Genomic DNA, 21879 nt, shown 5'->3' with positions numbered 1-21879 from the left:
ACTTTGATTGCAACAAATCAGAAAAAAATAAAAAAATCTTAAAAAAAAAAAAAAAAAAAAAAGAAGTACACACTTAGCTTGCTTTTCCCCCTGGTCCTGGCACAGAGCTCCTAGAGTAATGAGACAAGTGGATATTGGGTCTCTACCTCCAGCACATGTCTCCTAAAACCTGTGATTTCCTGAACAGTAGGGTGCTTGGAACACACTTTGTCCTAATATTTGGTCTCTGACACTAGTTCTTGATGCAAATATCCTAAATCCCATGGGATTTCCTGACCATTGAAGCATCTTTTGTCTTCATGAGATCTCTTAAATAAGCTTAGATAGCTTTAGAATAGGGGTAGGGGGTGTGGAGGGGTCAGTAGCCAGAAAGACCAAGCCATGATTCAGAGCTTACAACTTCATCTGTACCCCCTATTTCCTAGGAGAACTAAGCCATCCCATCTATCAAGAAAACCTTTCATGATCCCAAATGTTCTTAACAGCCCTGCCACTTCAATCCCAGTACATCAGGGAGCCAAGGCCCAATGAGTTTTAATGGAAACAAAACTACATTCAAACCAGAGCAGAGAGAATGAGCCAAAGGAGGAATGCAAGATGATTGGAAGATCACAGGTGAGTGACAAGACCTTGGGTTTGAGGTATCTCTCAGAGGAACACTGTCTGAGCCAGCTTAGACTCCAGCTGTGCCTGATCATCCCCTTATGAACAGCCTCACACCACTGCCTGATCCCTTCAGATCCTACCTCCTATCTGTTCACCCATCCTTACTCTAGAATCCCAAGTTCTGTTCCCAGATGTTGCCATCCTCCTATCTGAAGGGACAGCAAGCTCCAATAGTAGAAAGCAGTCATTTGGTTTGTTGGGTCTCTAAGGGAAGTAAGAACAAGCCACTGCCCTGGCTACCTTGGAGAATCTAGCACAGAGGTACGTCAATGTCAGAGGTCACTGTTCTTCATTCACCCAGGGATCTCCCATGAAACATCCTGCAAGGAAGACACACATGTGTCTTCTGGCACCTCACCATCCTGGGTGCACTTCTACTTAGCCACTCTGGATTTCTGATGAGCCAGCAAACAGTTCATGGGAGAAGCCCCTCAGCTCTGCCAGTGGCTCTGTCCCCTTCCACTTATCTCTCCACAGGGTTCCCCAACTCCAGGGAACAGCCTTCCAAAACATACTTCCCCTTTGATTTTCTACAACTGTCCTTAATTTTCTCTTGACCTTTTCTCTACTAAAGCTAAAAATTTTCTTCCTTCTTTTTAGATACCGATATTTTAGACGACAGTCAACTACATTCAGCTTCAAATTTAGATCAAAGGACCAATAGGGGCTTGGTTTTTTTGTCCATCTCTTCTGGAAAGTGTCCTTTGGGAGCTACAGGAGCTATCCTATTCAGACTGTGTGGCTGAAATGTTACATTTCTGGGGGTTATCAATATGGTGTTTCCATTTGGGCTGAACCCCGATTACTACCACAGCCAATGCCTGGCCACTGATCCACAATACCACATCCACATACTCTGCACACACTTGCACACTTGCACGCGTGTGCGCACACACACACACACACACACACACACCACATTGGGTCCACTTTCTCACTGGCTTTATCTAACACAGTCTTCTTGAATCCTATTCAGCACTCAGAATTGTGGAAGAACCTGATACAGATCCCATCCTATTATGTAAATGTTTCTCCAAACTGAAGCATTCCTCCCTGGAGAAGGGAGGTTCATAAGACTCAGAAGCTCCAAACCTTGCCAGGCCCTGAAAGTGAACAAAAGTTACACAACTCACAAGATCCTGCTTCAAAGTTATGAAAGTAAAAGGCAGTTGCTGGGGAGCAGAGACCTTTTTTGGAGAGGGCTGCATGAAAATGTGTGGGAACTCCAGGGATGCAACTTTCACGGATTGTCACCCATACATGGGGAATGAGATGGGTCAGGGAGGGCAGAAGAGGGATGGAGAGGAATATACCAAGACAAAGTAAGGGTTGTACAATTAGCAAGGATTTTTGTAAAGAATAAACATGACTGTGGGGCTAGGGGAATGAATTGGTGAGTAAACACACTTGCTGTGTAGGCATGAAGACCTGAACTCAAATCCCAGGACTCCCACAAATGCCAGGCATGTTAGCACACATCTGTAATCCAGTGGTGAGCTTTTCAGTGATATGGATGCCTTTGTGTCCCCATGCTCCTCTAGGCAACCACAGCAGACTCACTCACTGGCTCACCAAGTTGAACTTGAGCAGAACCATTTCTTTGGTCCGTTGCCTATGCCCTACCTTGGATGAACAGATCCCAGGGTAAGCAACACAACACAGCTGTTCTCTGGGACCCCTCAACTCCCAGAGACTCACACTGCACTTTCTCACCCACAATGTCCAGGCTAAGACCTGGAGCTGGAGACACTGCTGCAGCCTGTAAATGCTCTGTCTCTGCCTTCTTCCCAGAGTTGGAAACTCTTAAAGTCATTTCCTGTGTTCTACCCATGGGACTAAATTCTGGGGCAGAGCTTTGATCATCTGAATCTTCAGTGGCCATTTCCTATCCTGTCAACCACAACCTTCAAGTTCAATGACATTCACCAGTGATCTTCATGATCAGTTATTGCATGCCAAGCATTTCCACATCAGGGCTTGCAACACCATACAAGACAATAAGCACAGGTCACAGGCTAATATTAAGTACTCAGAGGCAGTGACAGTGTACTTAAGATTCAAAGACTTGCTCTGTTCAACACATCCCACTCCCCTACACATACTGTACGAAGCACACAGCCCTGCAGATCTGGTGACCATGGGGCAGGCCTGCTCTTAGGGACTCACCATGCCTCCGGTGCATTCACGACAGTCCTGTAGGCAGCTGACAGTCTCCCATGTACTGTAGGCTTTCAGCCCAGCCATCAGTGCCTGTAGCGAGCGACTGTTGGTGAGCGCCCTTCCCTGGAAGATATCTTCATCCAGGATATAGTCTGCATGCCTGTAAGACAAAGTAGAGATGTATGGTGGATACAATAGTGGGTCAAGCCCATGAGAAAGAAGCATCCATAAGCTCCAGTTAGTACTCAGGATGCCCTACAAAACTGTCTCCCAGTACTGCCTCTAAGCCTGCAATCACCAGTCTCTACTACATCATTGTCCCCTCAATTCCTAAGCTCCATTGCTAATGCTGGCCTCCCCCTCTGCACCATGCTCATCTCTCTTCTTCCCTGTCTATGCATAGAGTCCAGGTCCACATTATTTTCAAAAAGTTTTCATACCTTACAAACTTGCCATTTATTTAAAGTCCTCCTCTATTGGAATTCTGCAATGAATTGTATAGTTGAGTAATGATCCCCAAAGAAGGGCATATTCCTACCTCTGGAACCTGTGCATGTCATCTCATATGGCAAAAGGACTTGGGAGCTATGGCTAGAGACCTGGGGTACACAGCTGTGCTAATGTGAACAGAAGTATCTGTGTACAAGAGTGAATGGGACAGAGAAGAGAAGAGGAGGGAAGAGTCAGAGATGCAGCTCTAGGAAGCAAGTGGGCATTGCTGACTTTGAAGAATAAAGGGGGGGCAAGACAAGTCATTAGGTGATCAGCCATTTTATTTGTAATAGTTCCACACAGGAAATAAATGAAGTGTTCATCAATAAGCAAATACACAAAAGAAGAGTAGTATATTCAATACCTTAAATGGAATACTAATTGTCAGGAGAGAATAGCAGTGACTAATCAGTGTTGTAACAAAGATGAATCCCAAATCAAAGCACTATCTGAAATAAGGAAGACACAACATATGCAGTACAGTCCTACTATAAGTAAGTCTACAATGAGTGGCAAAGAGAATGCCCACCATGACCTTGGGATGGGGCTGGAGGGAGGGATAGACTGCAGAAATGTGTAAGTAATTTTGGAATGTGGTTGAAAGTGTTTTGTGACTTGACAGTCTTGTGAGACTATACCGCCATCGATCTATTTAAAAGGCTTGTTTTGAATGAATACTAAATTACTCCCCAATAATGTTGATTAGAAAAAAAGCCTGTGAGGTTTTATGTATGCATCTTAAAGAAGGTTCATGGCTTTGTTTCTCTTGGGTAAATATGTAGCAAGGGAATGGCTGGCTAGTGTTGGGTGCAGAGGCAGGCAGATCCCTGGGCTTGCTGGTCAGACATCCTAGCTTGAATCCCCAGTAGCCATGTTAAAAAGTAAAACATACCAAGGGCATGTGTGCCTGCCACCTCAGTGTTGGGGGCAAAGGCGGCAGATCCCTAGAGCTTCCTGGCCAGCCTGCCTAGCCTAAACAGTGAGCACTCTGCTCAATGGGAGGCTTTGTTTCAAGTAAACACAGTGGACAGAGATAGAAGTCACCCAATGTGCCCCTCTAGCCTCTGCATTTAAATGAGCACACACACACACACACACACACACACACACACACACACAGAGAGAGAGAGAGAGAGAGAGAGAGATAGAGAGAGAGAGAGAGAGAGAGAGAGAGAACAAACTTCTACTCTGTTGAGTTATCTCAAGATGTTGAGTCAGTACATGAGCACTCTTAAGGCGGAGACTGGTACACTATAAGCACTTGAATATGCATTAGCAGTTATCTGAATTGTATCCTCACAGGTGCCGAGTGGGAAGATTTCTCTAGAGAATGACTAAATCCAGCTGAAAGACAGATACATGAATGTTTCTACACCCTACCTCCACCTCTGGTCTGGAACCCAGCCCAAACTTCTCGAGATGCCCATTTGGTCAGGAGTAAATAAGAAGCAGACCCAGACATTCTTTTGAGCACTACAAATAGGATTTTTAAAAAGCTGTTAGTTACTTTCTAAGCTGGGAGATTTCTTTCTATAGCAAATCTCACTAGATGGTTCCAAAGGGAGGTATTCATCCCCAGCTTCCCTGGCCAGGAACTTCTGAACTTCACAACATGAAATCTATGCTTCACAGACTATCAGGATGGTTTAAATACAAAACTCTAACTGATGCCTTGGCCAAAGGTGATGTCACTGAACAAGGTAACTTCATCCCCTTAGTTGAATTAACCTATGCAGAGCCAGGCACTGTGAGATAAGAAGACACCAAATTAATGACCCACAACTTCTATGCTCACACAAGTCAGGTCCTCAACCAAGAGTAACTGTGCAGACTTGGAAGAGCTTTGTCTAAGAGGATGAAAGCAAGAGTGTGTGTGTGGGGGGGGAGGGTAGGATAGATGCAGCAGGTGCTGATGGGAGGGGCCTGGCAGGAGGCCTGTGAGCCTAGGGATAGAGCTCAGAGTCCAGTAGTAGACCCAACAGAGGAGAGACACAGACAAGTGGACAGGGTGTGCCAGAGAGAAGGCATTCCAAGGCCACACAAAGGAGCTTTAGCTTCTCTAGAACAGGAGAAAACTTGAGAGTCCCATTGAGAACTCAGACTTTGGTTTCATGCAAGAGGCCGATGGTGGTAAAGTTGACGAAGTGCAGGTTGGAGGTGGATGGTAAGAGAGAGGAGCTGAGGAGGGTCAGTCGAGAGGACAGGGAAAGCAAACCCAATCATTACGGGGTGGGAATTGGCAGAACAGGGGAAGAGGAAGTTTGAAGACTGTGTACCATATTTTCTCTATTCTCCAGTTGATGTATAATAAGGTTGACTCTATAACTATGAATCATTCTGAAATAAATAAAACACAATACTCAGATAAAAGAAGAAAGTTTGAGGAATCTTGAGGATAATGACCACACCACCCGAATTTACTGAGCACATCCAAATCTTCACCCATCTGATCTTTACAAAAGCTCCTAAGTCCGGAGCCCTCTTACTCCTGACTATTACTATTTTGTATATGGAGAAATTGAGACAGGATTCCAAGTCACACAAGTAGCAAATTGTGGGATCAAGTAACATAACCCAAGAAAACCCCACCCCACCTGACTTCTGCTGTCTGCCTTTCCACTGTGAAGTCACAAGACTCTGGGGGAGAGGCAGGGCCAGCTGGCCCTGGCTGCAGAGCTGTTTCTCCTGCTTACTGATTCCAGGCTTGTATAGCTAAAGTCCTGGCCCACCCCTCTGAGTGGAATCGAAAGCTCTGAGTATCTCACCAGTCAAGCCTCGAGTTACCCAGGCTTGAAACCTGAAGCCAACAGAATGCAGCACGCATTCAAGGAAGTTGGAAGACAAATCCCATGGCTAGGTTGACAACCTTTGTGGAGAAGGAAAATGAAAAGTGGATGGGGGAGGGGAGACGCCAGCATCAATTTTGGCCATGCTGCCATGAACTGGTACGTGCTACTTCCTTAGAAGCTGAGGGAAGGGGAGCCTCAAGGCTGACTTCTGACCTCCTCATATGCACAACATACATGTGCTCACACTCACACAACAAACAAGCAACAGTCAAGAGCTTAGAAGCCCATGGAACAACTGGATTTGTGATGTGTTCGACAGCACAGTATCACACCTGACACACAATAACAGTTCTGTGATTGGGTATTAATTTGTGTCAATCACCTGTCATTTCCCACCTTGAATCCTAAAGCTAGAACTGTAACCTGTCTCTACTGGAACGAATCAAACCATGCTACAGGAATATAAATCAGAATGCGTGCTGTCTCAGCTATGGTGGTGAAGTGGGGTTCAACTTCAAGGAACCCAGGGAGCTTTTCCTGGGTGATGAAAATGGTTTATACTTAGAGTGTTTGCTACACAACAGTCCATATTTGGTCAGATTCACTAAACTCTACACTACAATTTGTGCATTTTACTCTACCTAAACTCAGAAAGAAGTGCTTAGTGGTACAGCACTAGCCCAGCAAGCCCAGCAGCCTACGGTTTACTCCTGCATGCTGGTTAGTTTTTGTCAGCTTGATACAAAATAGTCAGCTGGCAAGAGAGATTGCCTTCATCCAATTGGCCTGTAAGCCAGTCTTTCCGACATTTTCTTGACTGATGCTCGATGTGGGAGGGCATAACCCACTGTGGGTGGCACCACTACTCAGCAAGTGATTCCAGGTTGTATAAGAATGCAAGCGGAGTAAGCCAGGGGAAGGGAGCAAGCCAGTGATCAGTGTTCCTCCATAGTTTCTGCCTTGATTTACCTCAGCGATGGATTAGTATACAGACACGTGAGTCAGATGAACCTTTTCCTCCCAATTTGCCTTTGGTTACTGGTTTATCACAGCAACAGTAGCTTGCTAGGACATCCCAGTACTGGGGGGACGGGAGTGGATGTTCAGAAACTATTAAGTAACAGATGCTGGGCATGAGTGATTTATGTTTTTCTCAGGTAGCTTGGACTAAAACAGTGTTTTTTTTCATTCTCAGTAGTCCCTGAAATGGACTCCTGGACTTCCACTCCCCTCCTTGTGTTGTAAGAAAACCCCAGCCAGGCCCAAGGATGCTGGCACCCCACAGGTCAGTAGTACACCAGACATGGCAAGGTCTCTCGTGGCCATCTTCTTACAACACTTGCTCGTTCATCAGTGTATAAATTTTCTAACAAGCATGGGCTGTAAGTTACCCAGACGCTGACTGCAGCAACCCCACTGAGAAGCAGAATTTGCACATTAGAGAAAAAAAACAACACAGAAGAAAGGTCTAAAGTTTGATGTTCTCTTCCCAGTCCACATCCTCTTGGGCTCTGTGATCTTAGGCAAACCTCAAAGTTTCTTGTCTTTAGGATGTAGGGATTACAGTGACACAAAACACATAACCCTGACCTGCCCCAGGACTGGGAGATGCAGCATCCAAAGGCATCATTAAAAGCCTGTGGCGAGGCCTATGAACGTGGCTCAGCAGTTGAGAGCACTTGCTGCTCTTTCAGAGGACCCACGTTTGTTTCCAGTACTCATAGAATGGCTCAGAATATCTGTAACCCAGTTTCAGTGTATCAGATGCCCTCTTCAGTCCCCCTCGGTTACCAGGCACACATGTGGTGCACATACTTACATTTAGGCAAAATAGTCATACACATAAAATAAATAAATCTAAAGCAAAGCGCTCCAAAGCCTGTAGTGGAAGTGAGCATGCATGTGCACTTACACTGCTATAACCACGACTGTCCAGCACCCTGCCTCTGCCTCAAAAGACACTCAGTACATACACTTTGACCTAGTTTTCAGAGCTATATTGTCCAGAAGGTAACTGTTCAAATCTGTTATTTGTTTCTGTTTTGTTTTAATTACTTGTTTGTTTGTTTGTTTTATTTTATGTGCCCTGCTGTTTTGCCTACATTCATATCTGTGCACCATGAGAGTGTCTTGTGGCCAGAGACCAGAAGAGAGTATTAGATCCCTGAAAATAGGATCCAAAAGACTATGTTATAGATTATGAGACGTTTGAGGTTGGACTAAAGGTATTTTGCATTATACTATGGGTAGGTATGGCCCCCCATAGACTCATGCCTTTGAAAGAGCCTATGGGGGCCATGGAGTGGAATGTAATGGTTTGTATATGCTTGGCCCAGGGAGTGGCACTATTAGGAGGTGTGGCTTTATTGAAGTAGGTATAGCCTTGTTGGAGGAAGTCTGTCACTGTGGGGGTGGGGTTTGAGACCCTCCTCTTAGCCATGTGGGAAACAGTCTTCTCCTATCTGCCTTGGATAAAGATGTAGAACTCTCAGCTCCTCCAGCCCCATGTGTTCCTGGATACTGCCACGCTCCCACCTTGATGAGAATGGACTAAACCTCTAAACCTGTAAGCCAGCCCCAATTAAATGTTGTCCTTTATAAGAGTCACGGTACCTGTTCACAGCACCTCGATGAGAATGGACTAAACCTCTAAACCTGTAAGCCAGCCCCAATTAAATGTTGTCCTTTGTGAGAGTCATGGTACCTGTTCACAGCAGTAAAACCCTAAAAGTATACTTAGCTCACGATGGTTATGAGCTGCCATGTGAGTGGTGGGAATCAAGCCCAGATCCTCTGAAAGATCAGTCATGCTCTTCACTGCTGCACAATTAGTACAGCTCCTATCTGTTAGTTGCAATACCTATGAATTCTTGGTGGATTCCACTCTTCTGGATACTCAGTTAAGTTTGGGGTTTTGCCTTGAACCTGGGATCAGGTTCTCCCACCCCACCAAGGCCCTTTCCTGCTCATAGTTAGAAAATGAGTCCTGTGTCCCACCCACCTTCCTGGGGGAGAAGCACCCCAGAGCTGTCTTACCTGCTTGTGAAGGACTGTGGCCAGGTGAGACATCAGCCTGAGTGCCTGCATTTGGTGCTCAATGATCTTCACTTCTTCCTTGTCCTTGGGCCCAAATTGCCTTCGGCTAGAGAGAATCAAAAACAAAACCCAAAACTTTTACCAAAAAGTGGTAGATGACTTCATTTTCATGGATGTAAGTAGCAGCCAGACATTGGTATTTTAAATGCTGCAGGCTATAGGAACCCAAGTCTCCTAAAATGTGTTTAAGACAGTCCACCTTTCTGAGGAAAACCCAACAGAAAGATTTTAGCTCCCCTAGAAATTAACCTTCCTACTGTGGAATATGTGTAAGGCACCGAATCTACCTAATATATGGAGTAATTTGTACTCCTTAGCATTTACATGACACCCTATAGCTGCAAGTGCCCCATGATCATTAATTATTCAGCTTTACTAGGCTCGTGACATAATTAATAGGACAGGAGCTGTAGCCTAGAACATATTTCAAAAGGACATTTGCAACAAGGAGGGTGGTGGCCTCCACGCTCCTGTCAGTTTGCAGGTGGATCATTACTCCCAACGCTCCTGAGCCCCCTGCAGTTCTGCATGGAACAGTGTTCTCCACATCGTGTACCCACGGCTGCAGGGCACTTAGAGGCAGATTCATCTCACGTCTTTCCTCAGAGCAATCTAGAAGACAGGTGGGACTGTCCCTGTAGCAATGCCCATGGGCAAACCTTGCCACAGATTGTGGCCTAAAGCCACAAATAGCAAGCAACCCAGAGCTGACACAGAGTTTGCCCCCAATAGTCTATGACTCTGGAATTGGTGACATTCTATCTTTTAACAGCCATAAACTTAATTTTGATTTCTTAAAAAGAATGTTTTACATAAACATTGTCATGTTGTGCATACACACGCACACACATATATACACACATTCATGCACACAAAGTGTTCATTATCAAACACCCAAAGCAAACTTATGTTGTAGACACTATTGAGCTAAGGACAGCTACTCCAAAAAGGCCGTACCTACTCCAACAAGGCTATACCTTCTAATAGGGCCACTCCCTAGGTCAAGCATATTCAAACCACCACATTCCATTCCCTGGCTCCCATAGACCTGTTCAAACACATGAGTCTATGGGGGCCAAACCTAGCCATAACATAATGCAAAATACCTTTAATCCAACCTCAAAAGTCCCATAGTCTACAACAGTCTCAATAATATTAAAAATCCAAAGTTCAAAGTCTCTTCTGAGACTCATCCAATCACTTAACTGTAATCCCCTATAAAATCAAAATAAAAAAGCAGATCACAAACTTCCAACATCACAGGATATACATTACTATTCCAAAATGTTATGGTAAGGAAATCCTGGACCAAAGCAAGATGAAAAAGCAGCTAAGCAAACTCCAAACTCTGCATCTCTATGTCTGATGTACAACTCCTTTCATCTTTGCTGACTGCAACAAACTTCTTTCTCTTGGGCTGGTTCTACTCCCTGTTGGCAGATTTTCTTATCCCACAGCTCTGGCATCTCTAACATCTTGGGTTTTCCAAGGCAATTTCAGCTTCACAGCCTCTTGTTCCAGTGTCTGAGATCTGCACACAAGCTTCTAGGTTCTCAAAAGGGTTTGAGTCACTTCTCCACCTCTGACCTCTGTAGCCCTCTGGGCTCTGATTCCATTCCACTGCTGCTGCTGTTCTTGGTGGTCATCTCGTAGTATTGGCATCTTCAATACACTGGGATCTTCTGCTGCAATTAGCCTTCACCAATAGCCTCTCATAGACTCCCTTCATGGTGCGAGCCTCAACTCCTTTGCATGACCCCTTCAGTCCTGGGCCATCAACTGCAACTGAGGTTGCACCTTCCCTGGCCTCTCAGTGTCAAGCCCCAGCTGCTCTCCATGACCCCTTCATGCCTTCAAAATCAGTACCACCTAAGTGACTTTACACATTACCAAGTACAGCTGCAGCATGAGGTACAACCTTGACTATCTTTGGAACACAGTTTCTTTGTGCTCTTAGAAAACACTTCCCAGAAGATTTCACCTCAGTGATGCTAGTCTCTTCTTAATCACCATTACTTTCTTAGCTCCAGCTAACCAGCATCACTTGTCCCAGTAGTCCCTTGTATTCTGGACTCTAAAGCCAGCGCCATGTGGCCAAAGCTGCTTGCTGGGGCTGGAACATGGCCTTGTTCTATTACATTATCACCAGCTTTCTGTTTTCCAGTGGTTTCCTTCACTGCCCAAGCTTGGCTGTCTTGGAACTTGCTCTGTAGAGTAACCTTGAACTCAGAGATCTGCATAGCTATGTCTCTGAAGTGCTACGATTAAATGGGTACACCCTGGATTTAAGCTACCCCCCCCTCCACTCCCCAGAATTTGCTCTGTACCAGGCTGGCCTTGAACTCAGGGATCTGCTTGCCTCTATTTCCTGGGGTTAAAGGCTTGTACTGCCATGCCTGGATCTAAATTTAGCTGGGTGGATTGTTACCCCAAGGTCACCACTCCCTTAATCTGTTTATCTCCTTAAACACAGGATTCAGCTCCATTGCGCTTCTTGGTGCCCTTTTAATCTTTGAGCAAACATTTTAATTTTTTTTTCTTTTTAGGTTTGTATGCTTTATCAGAGTGTTCTTCATAAGACTAAACCAGAGAATAAAGTCTCTGCTGGGCTTTTTTTGAGACTTCCTTCGTTAATGCAATTAGTATAAATCTCTTTACCTTAGCCTCAGGTAGACTCTTCAGTTAGACAAGGGCAAAAGGCAGTCACATTCCTCACCAAAATACCACAAAAATAGTCTCTAGGCCACAGACTGAAATTCTTCTCCACTGAAACCTCTTCAACCATTCAAATCACTCTCAGCAACAAAGTCTTTCTACTAGGATAGCCCATTAAGCCCCAATTAAGCATTCCACCGCTTTTCATATCTAAAGTCCCAAAATCCACATTCTTCCAAACAAAACTATGGTCAAGCCTATCACAGCAATACCCCAGGCCCTGGCACCAACTTCTGTCTTAGGGTTTTACTGCTGTGAACAGACACCATGACCAAGACAACTCTTATAAATGACAGCATTTAATTGGAGCCGGCTTACAGGTTCAGAGATTCAGTCCATTATTATCAATGTGGAAGCATGACAACATCCAGGCAGACATGGGGATGGAGGAGCTGAGAGTTCTATATCTTGATCCAAGGCAGATAGGAGAAGACTGTCTCCCAAGTGGCTAGGAGGAGGGTCTCAAAGCCCACCCCCAAAGTGATACACTTCCTTCTACAAGGCCGTGCCTACTTCAACAAGGCCACACTTCCTAATAGTGCCACTCCCCGGGCCAAGCATATTCAAACCACCAAGAACAAATTTTTCTTAGTTTTCATGTTTGACACAGACTTTCTTCAACATAATCTTCTATTTCAGTATATTTTTATTTGTAATGAAAAGAAAGGTACCCTGATCATTTTAGTGCATAAGGCATCTAGGAGTCACAATCTGGCTGTGTCACACAGGTGGAAGGGGATGAGGCAAACAAAGCCAGGCACACACTGGAGCAGCTGCTACAGCAGAGTGAGCAGACTTCCCTAGGCAGTCTGACCACCCCACATGGTCGTCGCTGGAACACCATCATCTCCACCCTTAGCTTAGGCTCTTTCTCCCATATTATCTTTCACCAACCACAGTAGGACGTGGTTTCAAATGAGAGGTTGAACAGTGTGCAAGGCAACCTCTCAGCTTCTGCTGGGTCATAATGAGACCAAAAACAGAAAGAAAAAAAAAATCAAATTTCCAATAATGCTGTCATCATAATGTTAGGTTATCACTATGGACTAAATTGTGTCGCCACAAAATTCATACATTGAAGCCCTAATTCCCCAGTCACTATTCAGAGATAGGGCTTTTAGGAAGTAATTAAGGTTAAATGGAGTCATAAGGGTGGAGTGATAATCTGATTTACCCACTAAACACTCCTTCAGCTCCATGTGTTGGAGGAAGGTCAGGTGAGGACACTCACGAAGACAGGTCAGGGAGACAAACCACACATACACCAAATCTGGTTCTTGGAACATGGCATTTCAGCCTCCAGAACCACAAGACATAAGTGTCTGTTGTTTAAGCCAATTGTGCTTTGTCACAGCAGCATAAATGGTCTCATGTAGTTACCTAAAATGTTCAATTTGTCCCCACTCTCTTGAGTTTTAATTTTAATTTTTATAATTATGCTATAGTTGTATTTATAATTATTGAAGCTAACATTTAAGCAACACTTGCATGGTTATATACAAGCCACTCCTCTGGGAGACAGTTTTGCCTGACCTATGCCATCCACACAGTAAGTTCTGGGAATCTACAGTGTTCAAGGTCAAGTCCCAGACATGGAGCTCATAGCCCAGATCACAGAGAAGACCCAGGTAGGGCAGTCCAGCCTTCCGTCCCTGTCAATCACCAGTATTTCATCAAGAATTTCCAAAATAACATTTCAGAGAATTTTACTCACACAGAGACCACAAAGAAAATCATCAATAAACACTTTCTATCTTGATTAAAAATGATAACCACAGCCAGGCAGTGGTGGCGCACACCTTTAATCCCAGCACTTGGGAGGCAGAGACAGACAGATTTCTGAGTTCGAAGCCAGCCTGTTCTACAGAGTGAGTTCCAGGACAGCCAGAGCTATACAGAGGAACCCTGTCTCAAAAAAAAAAAAAAAAGATTAATAATAATAATAATGATGATGAGGATAAACACACAATTTTAAATTTTAAATAGTATTCTATTGAAATTTCTGTTTCTTGATGCAAATGTTTATTTTGGCACAGCACAATATTGAAGGAATCTTCACAGCAGATATACAATATTGAATGAATAGGTTTTTCAAATGAAGACATGCAGGCAACCATGGCAGGGTGGTCTGATGAAGACCTCGGGAACATTTTGGATGCTAGATCAGCGTGGTGGCCAATAAGTGTTTATCAGCTTGGCAGGATCTCCTGGGAGTCAAGCTTCTGGGCACATCTGTGAGGGACTATCTAGATCAGGTTTGCTGAGGTGGGCACCCCAAATGTGGGTAGCACCATTCCATGGGTACAGAAAAGAGAAAGATAGAAGTATTTACGGCTTTCTGCTTCCAATACTGCAGAAACAATGTAACCAGCTTCCACAAGCTGGACCAGTACTGGACTGTGAGCTAAAATAAACCCTTCCAAGGTCTCCTATGCTCAAGCTATGCCCAGGGTGGCTCACACACAGTCTCTCTCTGCTGCCTTCACATCAAAATGTAGAACTCTCAGCTCCCTGCAGCACCATGCCTGCCCGCATGCTGCCGTGTTTCTGGCCATGACAATAATGGACTGAATCTCTGAAACTGTAGGCCAGCCCCAATTAAATGTTTGCCTTTAATCAAGTTGCTGTGTTCATGGTGTCTCTACAAAGACCCAAACTAAGACCAATTGGCAAGGTCCCCATCAACTCATGTGTTTGCATGGTTACCCCATAGAGAGTGACACTATCAGGAGGTGTGGCCTTGTTGGAGTAGGTCTTGCCTTGAAGGATGTATGTCACTGTGAGAGTGGGCTTTGAGATTTCCTATGCCCAAGCTACACTCAGTGTGGAAGACAGCATCCTGCTGCTGCCTGTGGATCAAGATGCAGAATTCTCAGCTCCTCTTGCACCGTGTCTGCCTGCACACTGCCATGCTTCCTGCCATGATAATGGACTAAACCTCTGAAACTATCAGCCAGCCTCAATTAATTTTTCTTTAATAAGAGTTGCATGGTCATGATGTCACAGCAATAAAACCCTAACTAAGACACATCCCCCTCCCCAACTGAGACTTTTCTGATATTTCTCCCTCTCTCTAATATATCCCTTCAAAAACCCAAACAGAAACAAACCAATAAAAACAAAGTTGCTTCTCCCTAGAATGCCCTCAGTAATCTTCCTGTGATCCCTCCAGTGCCAACGTCTCTCCCTTGCAGCCTGACACTGCATGTGTCTCTACTAACTGACTGCTCCTGATGCTTCTCCACTGGAGCCTTGCTGATCCTGGAGTGTTTGCCCCACCTCCCAGGGTGAGCTCATTCCTAAAGATAGCAAATGATGTCCCCATGACAACATCTTCCAAATGCAAGCTAACAAATTCAGAGGCCCCAATACCTCCTTCACGAGGCTATCACAATGTAGGCCACTGTTACCCTGCACAAGTCACCCCAGGTGACACCAAGGCAGTGTCAGACCAAGGAGAGCCCCCTGCCAATATCAGAAGCCTCCCAAAGCATCTAACGAGTCATTCCTAATCTGCTTAGCCTGCTTAGCCTGCTTAGTCCATGCTTTCTGCTGGCACCCTCTACCTCCCGACTGATGCTAGTGTTTTGTGTTGTTTTTCTGGAATGTCTGCTTATTAATAGTTGTTACAGAGAAATAACTTTGACAAGGGAACATGGGTAGTCAGTTAGGATAGAAATTAATGAGAAGAATGAGAGAGGAGAAGAGAGGAACCCACCTCCTATCATGCCAACAGCCATACCCTGACTTTCTTCTATGAGACCAGAAAAAAAAAAAAAAACCAAATCAGTGGATGAGCAGAAAGCAGGGTCCACAACTCCTCCCCTCTGGCCTCAGATGCTGACAGCCCCAAAGCACCAAAAGGGAGTTTCCATTGGCTTCTGACCTGTCTGATGTTCTATCTGGCTGTAGAGGTGGGAAATGTGACAATAAAGATTAATGACTTTTCTGCTCAGAGATGCCACCAGAGGTCAGCCCTAAGACTGCCACCATTATCCCCAAGCTTGTTGTCTGGCTGCAAGAGAGGCAGCAGAGACGCGATATCAAGACACTGGTCAGAGAAGACATAGCCCCAAAGGCAACCTTGACTGGCTATTCTGCACTCAGCATCATGTTTATGGACCCAGTCGGGCACACTGAAGGCTCCTTCCCTGGTTGCCAGCATCCTGGCATGCTGCCCTGAACACAGCTCACAGGGCTGTAATCCCTGCAGCTGGCCAGCAATTACTGCCTACCAGACGTTTTTATTGTTCCAGAATATGATCTATATGGACACAATATTCTTCCTGTCTTTCCTCCACTGGGTTACTATTTTTTTGTTAAAAATACATGTAAAGGGTATATTTTTCTCTATAAAAACAATTCTCATTTCAGCACTCCCTCCAAAGAAAAAGAATCCAAATCACTTAGCTTTCTCGTGATCTTTAAAAAAAAAAAAAAAAAAAACAAAGAGCCGAGTATGTATGCACGCTGATATCCACGTGAAAATCAATCCAGGGCTCAGAGAGAACTGCGAATGATGCCATTTAAGATTATAGATCTGAAACGCTATTTCTGGGCTCTGGCAACAACTAAGGAATAGAGGAAACATTTATTTTTGGTTGTTGTATTTCATCCCCACTCAATTGTGAACACGGCCGCTTGAAGCAACATTCGCAGAAAGTGACACGGCTATTAATCACCAAGGCAGCTTCTGCAGGCGCAGCCTCTTGGGGGGGGGAACTACATTGCCTGCCTTCTCTACTCTCCCTCTGGTCTCTTCTCCCAAAGGAGGCCAGTGACCTACTAAAAAGATAATTGCTTCCCATGTTTCCTGCTCCGAAGCATCATTGCATCAGTCTGCTGTGAATGACATCCAGTCACCCTGAAGGAGAAAATCCTATGTGGCTGAGCCTCTGTCCTTGACTCTGAGATGTCTTGGGGTACAAGCTAAGGGTGCAAGCTAGTTCACAGGCATTTCTGCAGCCGGAAGGGAGAAGAAAAACTTGCCTCCTTCAGTGTTGAGGTGCTTGACCTCTGCAGACAGAAGCTGGGGCCCAGACACACTCCCATGTCCATTGGGATTTGTTAATAATTCAATTTCAGGTTACAGTCAAGGGATCAGGTGAGAGCCCTCAGTGGGACACATACATCCCATTCCCATATGACTTCACAGAGATAGCCCAACTGCTCAGAGAGCCTTCAGTCCAACCCTTTCTGTTTCTCCTCTTTTGGGGGAACACTCCTAGATATAGGACTTGGAGTGCAAATATTTTATAAAACAAAGCATGCATGTGTGTATGCATACTTGTATGTGGTATATGTGTGTGTGCAGCACACATGTATAGGTATGCTTACCCATGTGTATGCATGTAGAGGCCAGAGGCAGGCATCAGGTCCTCTGTTTTCAACTTATGTTTTGAGACAAGGTTTCTCACTGAACCAGAGCTGGGTGCTGTGCTCAGGCTGAATAGTCAGCAAGCCCTTGGGCTCTGCCTAATTCTATGCCTCCAGAACTGGAGTTACACATATATACCACCTATATACCACCATGCCTGGCTTTTAGGTGGCTTCTGGGAATCTGAACTCAGATCCTTGTGCTTGCATATCAAACACTTTACCCACTGAGCCATCTCCCTGGAATCAAAGCAGAACATTTTAAGCCCACGATCATAGCACTGTATTACTCTAAAAGTCCCTATGAGCCCATGTTTCAACATTTGCTCTCCAGTTCGCAGTATCATTTTAAGAGACCGTGGAACCCTTAAGAACAGAAGCAGGTCACTAAGGATAGACACATGAAGATTACAGATGGCTCCTAGTTCCAGTACTGTCTCCATCATGAACGTGAGGAAACTCTACTACACATCCCACAATAAAGGCCTTTATGCCTTCCTTGCCAGGATGGGTTGGAACCATGATCCCTACTAATAATCCATGCTTAGTTTTCTTTAGTTGTTTATGTGGAAGATTTTGGACATGACTATACTATATAAGCATTGACTGGACCTAGAAGACTGAGGTCCAACTACAGAAAACTCAGCTTCTCATTATCATCTAATGTGTGGGCATCAAACACTCCAGCTCCCTTCAGCTCCAAGCCCTACCACCCTCTAACACATCTGATTCCCTGTAGGATCATGCCTGGTATCAAAATGGAGACAGGTTTTGTTTAAAACTGAATGCCTAATGGTTTTCTCTTTGGACTCTGAGCAATCTTGTACCAGACATCAAATTTAGCATGTTAGATCCACCATGATTTAGCTGTCATTCTTCAAGTGGACAATTTTCAATCAGTCTGTACAGCAGATGAAAGAAGTGTGTATGTGCACGTCTGTGTATGCCATAGGTAAGCATTGCTTTCACAGTGGCCTTGGACTAAAGAGATAGCTTAATGGATAAAGTGCTTGCTTTGCAAGCATGAACACCTGAGTTTGGATTTCACCCATGAAAAAGCTGAACAAATATAACCTCTGGGAGTTGTGGAGGAGACAGGCAGATCCAGGAGTCTAGCCAAAATGACAAGCTCCAGGTACAGTGAAAGATCTTGGTTCAAGTAGTAGTAGTAATAGTAGTAGTAGTAGTAGGTAGGGGTAGTGGTAGTGACAGTATTAGTAGTAATAGCAGTGGTGATGGTGGTAGTAGTAATAGTAGGTAGGGGTAGTGGTAGTGACAGTATTAGTAGTAATAGCAGTGGTGATGGTGGTAGTAGTAGTAGTAGTGGTAGTAGTAATAATAATGTGAAGAGGGTTAGAGTATGATATCTAGTGATGACCTGTGTCTACACATATACATACATGGGTGCTGCACACACACACACACACACACACAAACACACACACACAGGGGTAGGGGTGTCTTGGCTGTAATAAAATATGGATCTGCTCCCAAGAAAGCTTCCAAAATGTTTTCCTACTCTTATAAACACTGTACAAATAACATTTGTGTCTTCTAAACTTCTTGACAGTGACAGAGGAGGGTTTTGATCTCCTTTCTGGCTTCGGCTTGCCTGTGAACCAGCTTGCACAATGACTTTACACCCCAACACATCTCAAGGTCAAGGAATGTTGCTCATACACCCAGTTCTTCTTCCAATGGGAGATTAATGACATAACAAGTTTTAAACATAGGAATATTTGATGAGAAAGAAATGCTGGCTTATTGCTTTGATGTCAGTGTTAGAAAGTCTACCAAGCAAACAAAGACAGTGTCCCAAGCTTACACACACAGATGCTGGAACCCACATGGCATTGCTAGTGTGCAGCTCTTTGGAAAAGAGCCATTACTACCATTCACCATATCTCCCTTTCTCACAGACCAGGCCAGATCAAAAACCTAAGAATGACTCTACCCAACAGGCAGCACATGGGTATGAAGTTGTGGCCAGTATCTAGTAGTGTCTTTGTTAGGGTTTCCCATTGCTGTGAATAGACACCATGACCAAGACAACTCTTATAAGGACAACATTTAATTGGAGCTGGCTTACAGGTTCAGAGGTTCAGTCCATTATCATCAAGGCATGGCAATATCTAGGCAGGCATGGAGCTGGAGGAACTGAGACTTCTACATCTCGTTACTAAGGCAAACAGATGACTATCTTCCATGTAGTGGAGGGTCTCAGAGCCCACCACCACAATTACACACTTCCTTCCTCCAACAAGGCTACACCTACTCCAACAAGGCAACACCTAATGCCACTCCTTAGGCCATGCATGCATATTCAAACCACCACAAGCAGCAACCAACACTCTGCTCTCTGAGACTGTGAAGACCACTTTCATCACAATTAACAATGTAGCAGCAACATGGAATGGGGTAGCCTGCAGAGTGTGGATTAGATTATAAACATGCCACTTCTTTCTTTGAGCCAATAGGTGACCTGGACAACTCAGGCCTGAGAGAAGACACAGACAGTGAACCCACATTGCTGCCTTTATATTTCTACTGAATAGGTTCTTTCTGACCAACATCAACATCTGATGACAAGGACCAGAAGTAGGCTCCCTCTGCATAAGAGACTGGCCAAGTCTCCCAGGTTCTTCTTTGAGGGTTCAAATATTTAAATAAGAGTAGATCTAGTTCAAATAAACTTCTTTAAAACAAACAAACACTAAGAAACATGGCTTCCTCTCTGCTCAATCTGTTTTTGTTCTATACTGGTGCCTCTTGTTGCCTGTGAGAAGCCATCCTGGGACCTAGCCATCACATCCTAATTTATACCACTGCAGGGGAGGCAGAAGATAGGATGGTTAAAAGCTAAGGCTTGGGACCATGCACACCTGGTTTGCACAGAGATGCAGACACTTCCACCTGTGTGTAGGTTATCTTGTTCAGGCATTTGTGAGCCTCAGTTTCCTCAACTGTAAATAGATTTATGGTCCTCGACCTGTAGGTCATGACCCCTTTGTGGTCACATATCAGATATTTACATTGCAATCCATAACAGCAGCAAAATTACAGCTATGAAGTAGCAATGAAATAATAATGTTGGGAATAACCATGACAAGAGAAACATTAAAGGGTCTCAGCATTAGGAAGGTTGAGAACTGTATCTGCTTGTACTCTTATGTTAATTTGGGTCCCCCAAACTTCTCACACTAGTGTCTGCAGTAAGACATACAGGGACCCTGCCCCCAGTTGGATTTGATTGGTAAATAAAGATGCTGACAGCTAATGGCTAGGCAGAGCAGACAGAGGTGGGACTTTTAGGATTCAGGGGCAAGAGAGAGAGAGAGAGAGGAAGAAGGAAGAGATCAGCCATGCTGGGAGAAGCATAAGGAGAGGAGAGACACTATGCATGAGAAGGACAGAGAGCATAGCTGCTATGTAGGGACCAGGGGAGAGCAACCCAAAAGAGCTACCCGACTGGGTCCAGGGCAGCAAAGAAGGAGTATAGGATTTAGTAAGTAATAACTTGGGGAATATCAGAGGGAGGTTGATTGGCCCCAAGTGGAGGTTAGGAAGTGGTCCAGCCATTGAGCTGTTTTAGGCATATCAAAATATAAAGGTTGTGTACATGTGTCTTTCATTTGAGAACCCAAAACATTGGGGCAGGTAGTGAGGAATGCTTAGGGTTCATCACCATACTCTTAACAGTCCAATCAAACTCTTCAAGATAGTCTGTTAGTCTACTCAGAACTGACTAAGAAAGTGATTGTAAAATTCCCCCAAAAGTTACTCTTTTCTCTATTCGATCTTACCAAAGATTCTATAAAAAGACCCTTAAGGCAAAGGAGAACATCTACTTTCCAACATTAAATTAAAGGTAATGAAATTGTTGAGAAAGAAGGTGTGCTAAGGTGTGTGTGTGTGTGTGTGTGTGTGTGTGTGTGTGTGTGTGCGCGCGCGTGCTCGGACATGCGTGTGTGTGGCCATGTGATGGAGAACTAATGTCAGCACCCCCTTTATATATCGAGGAGCATCACTGATTTCTCCCCTGAATTCCAGGTTGAAAGAAGGTGGACAAAACACAATGTGAGGGTGGGGTGGGGTGGGCAAAGCCACAGAGGCAACAGATTCTTTCTGAGCCAATCAGCTGATCTTAGAAAGGAGCATGAGGACAAGTCCCTTCTGGTTGGCACCAGCACCGGGTCACCTTGGGCGCAGAGTCAGCTGACACCCCCAAGGTCCCCAGAGCACTCTCCACGGGATCTTAGGACCTCTGGTGAGTGGAACACAACTTCTGCCAGGAAGCAGATTCGAACGCCAGATACCTGGGCACCTTCCCTGCAAGAGGAGAGCTTGCCTGCAGAGAGTGCTCTGACCACTAAAACTCAGGAGAGAGCTAGTCTGCCAGGTCTGCTGATAGAGGCTAACAGAATCATGAGAGGAACAATATCTAACCAGAGACAACTATAACAACTGACTCCAGAGATTACCAGATGGCGAGAGGCAAACGAAAGAATCTTACTAACAGAAGCCAAGACCACTCACCATCATCAGAACGCAGCACTCCCACCTCACCCAGTCCTGGGCACCCCAA

General features: G+C 44.8%; 1 protein-coding gene across 1 annotated transcript in view; it reads right to left on the bottom strand.

The window, feature by feature from the left end:
• Acoxl (acyl-CoA oxidase like) overlaps nucleotides 1-21879 on the bottom strand; it is a 276006-nt gene that overhangs the window by 150161 nt on the left and 103966 nt on the right. Inside the window, 3 exon segments of the mRNA XM_021179280.2 lie at nucleotides 2833-2986; nucleotides 8734-8748; nucleotides 9148-9249. Of these exon segments, the coding sequence (XP_021034939.1) occupies nucleotides 2833-2986; nucleotides 8734-8748; nucleotides 9148-9249 (271 nt within the window).

Source organism: Mus caroli, chromosome 2, assembly GCF_900094665.2.
Source record: "Mus caroli chromosome 2, CAROLI_EIJ_v1.1, whole genome shotgun sequence".
In the NCBI taxonomy this organism is placed as follows: Eukaryota; Metazoa; Chordata; class Mammalia; order Rodentia; family Muridae; genus Mus; species Mus caroli.
Note: the sequence above shows the minus strand (reverse complement) of the source record. Positions and strands in the feature narration are given on the sequence as shown.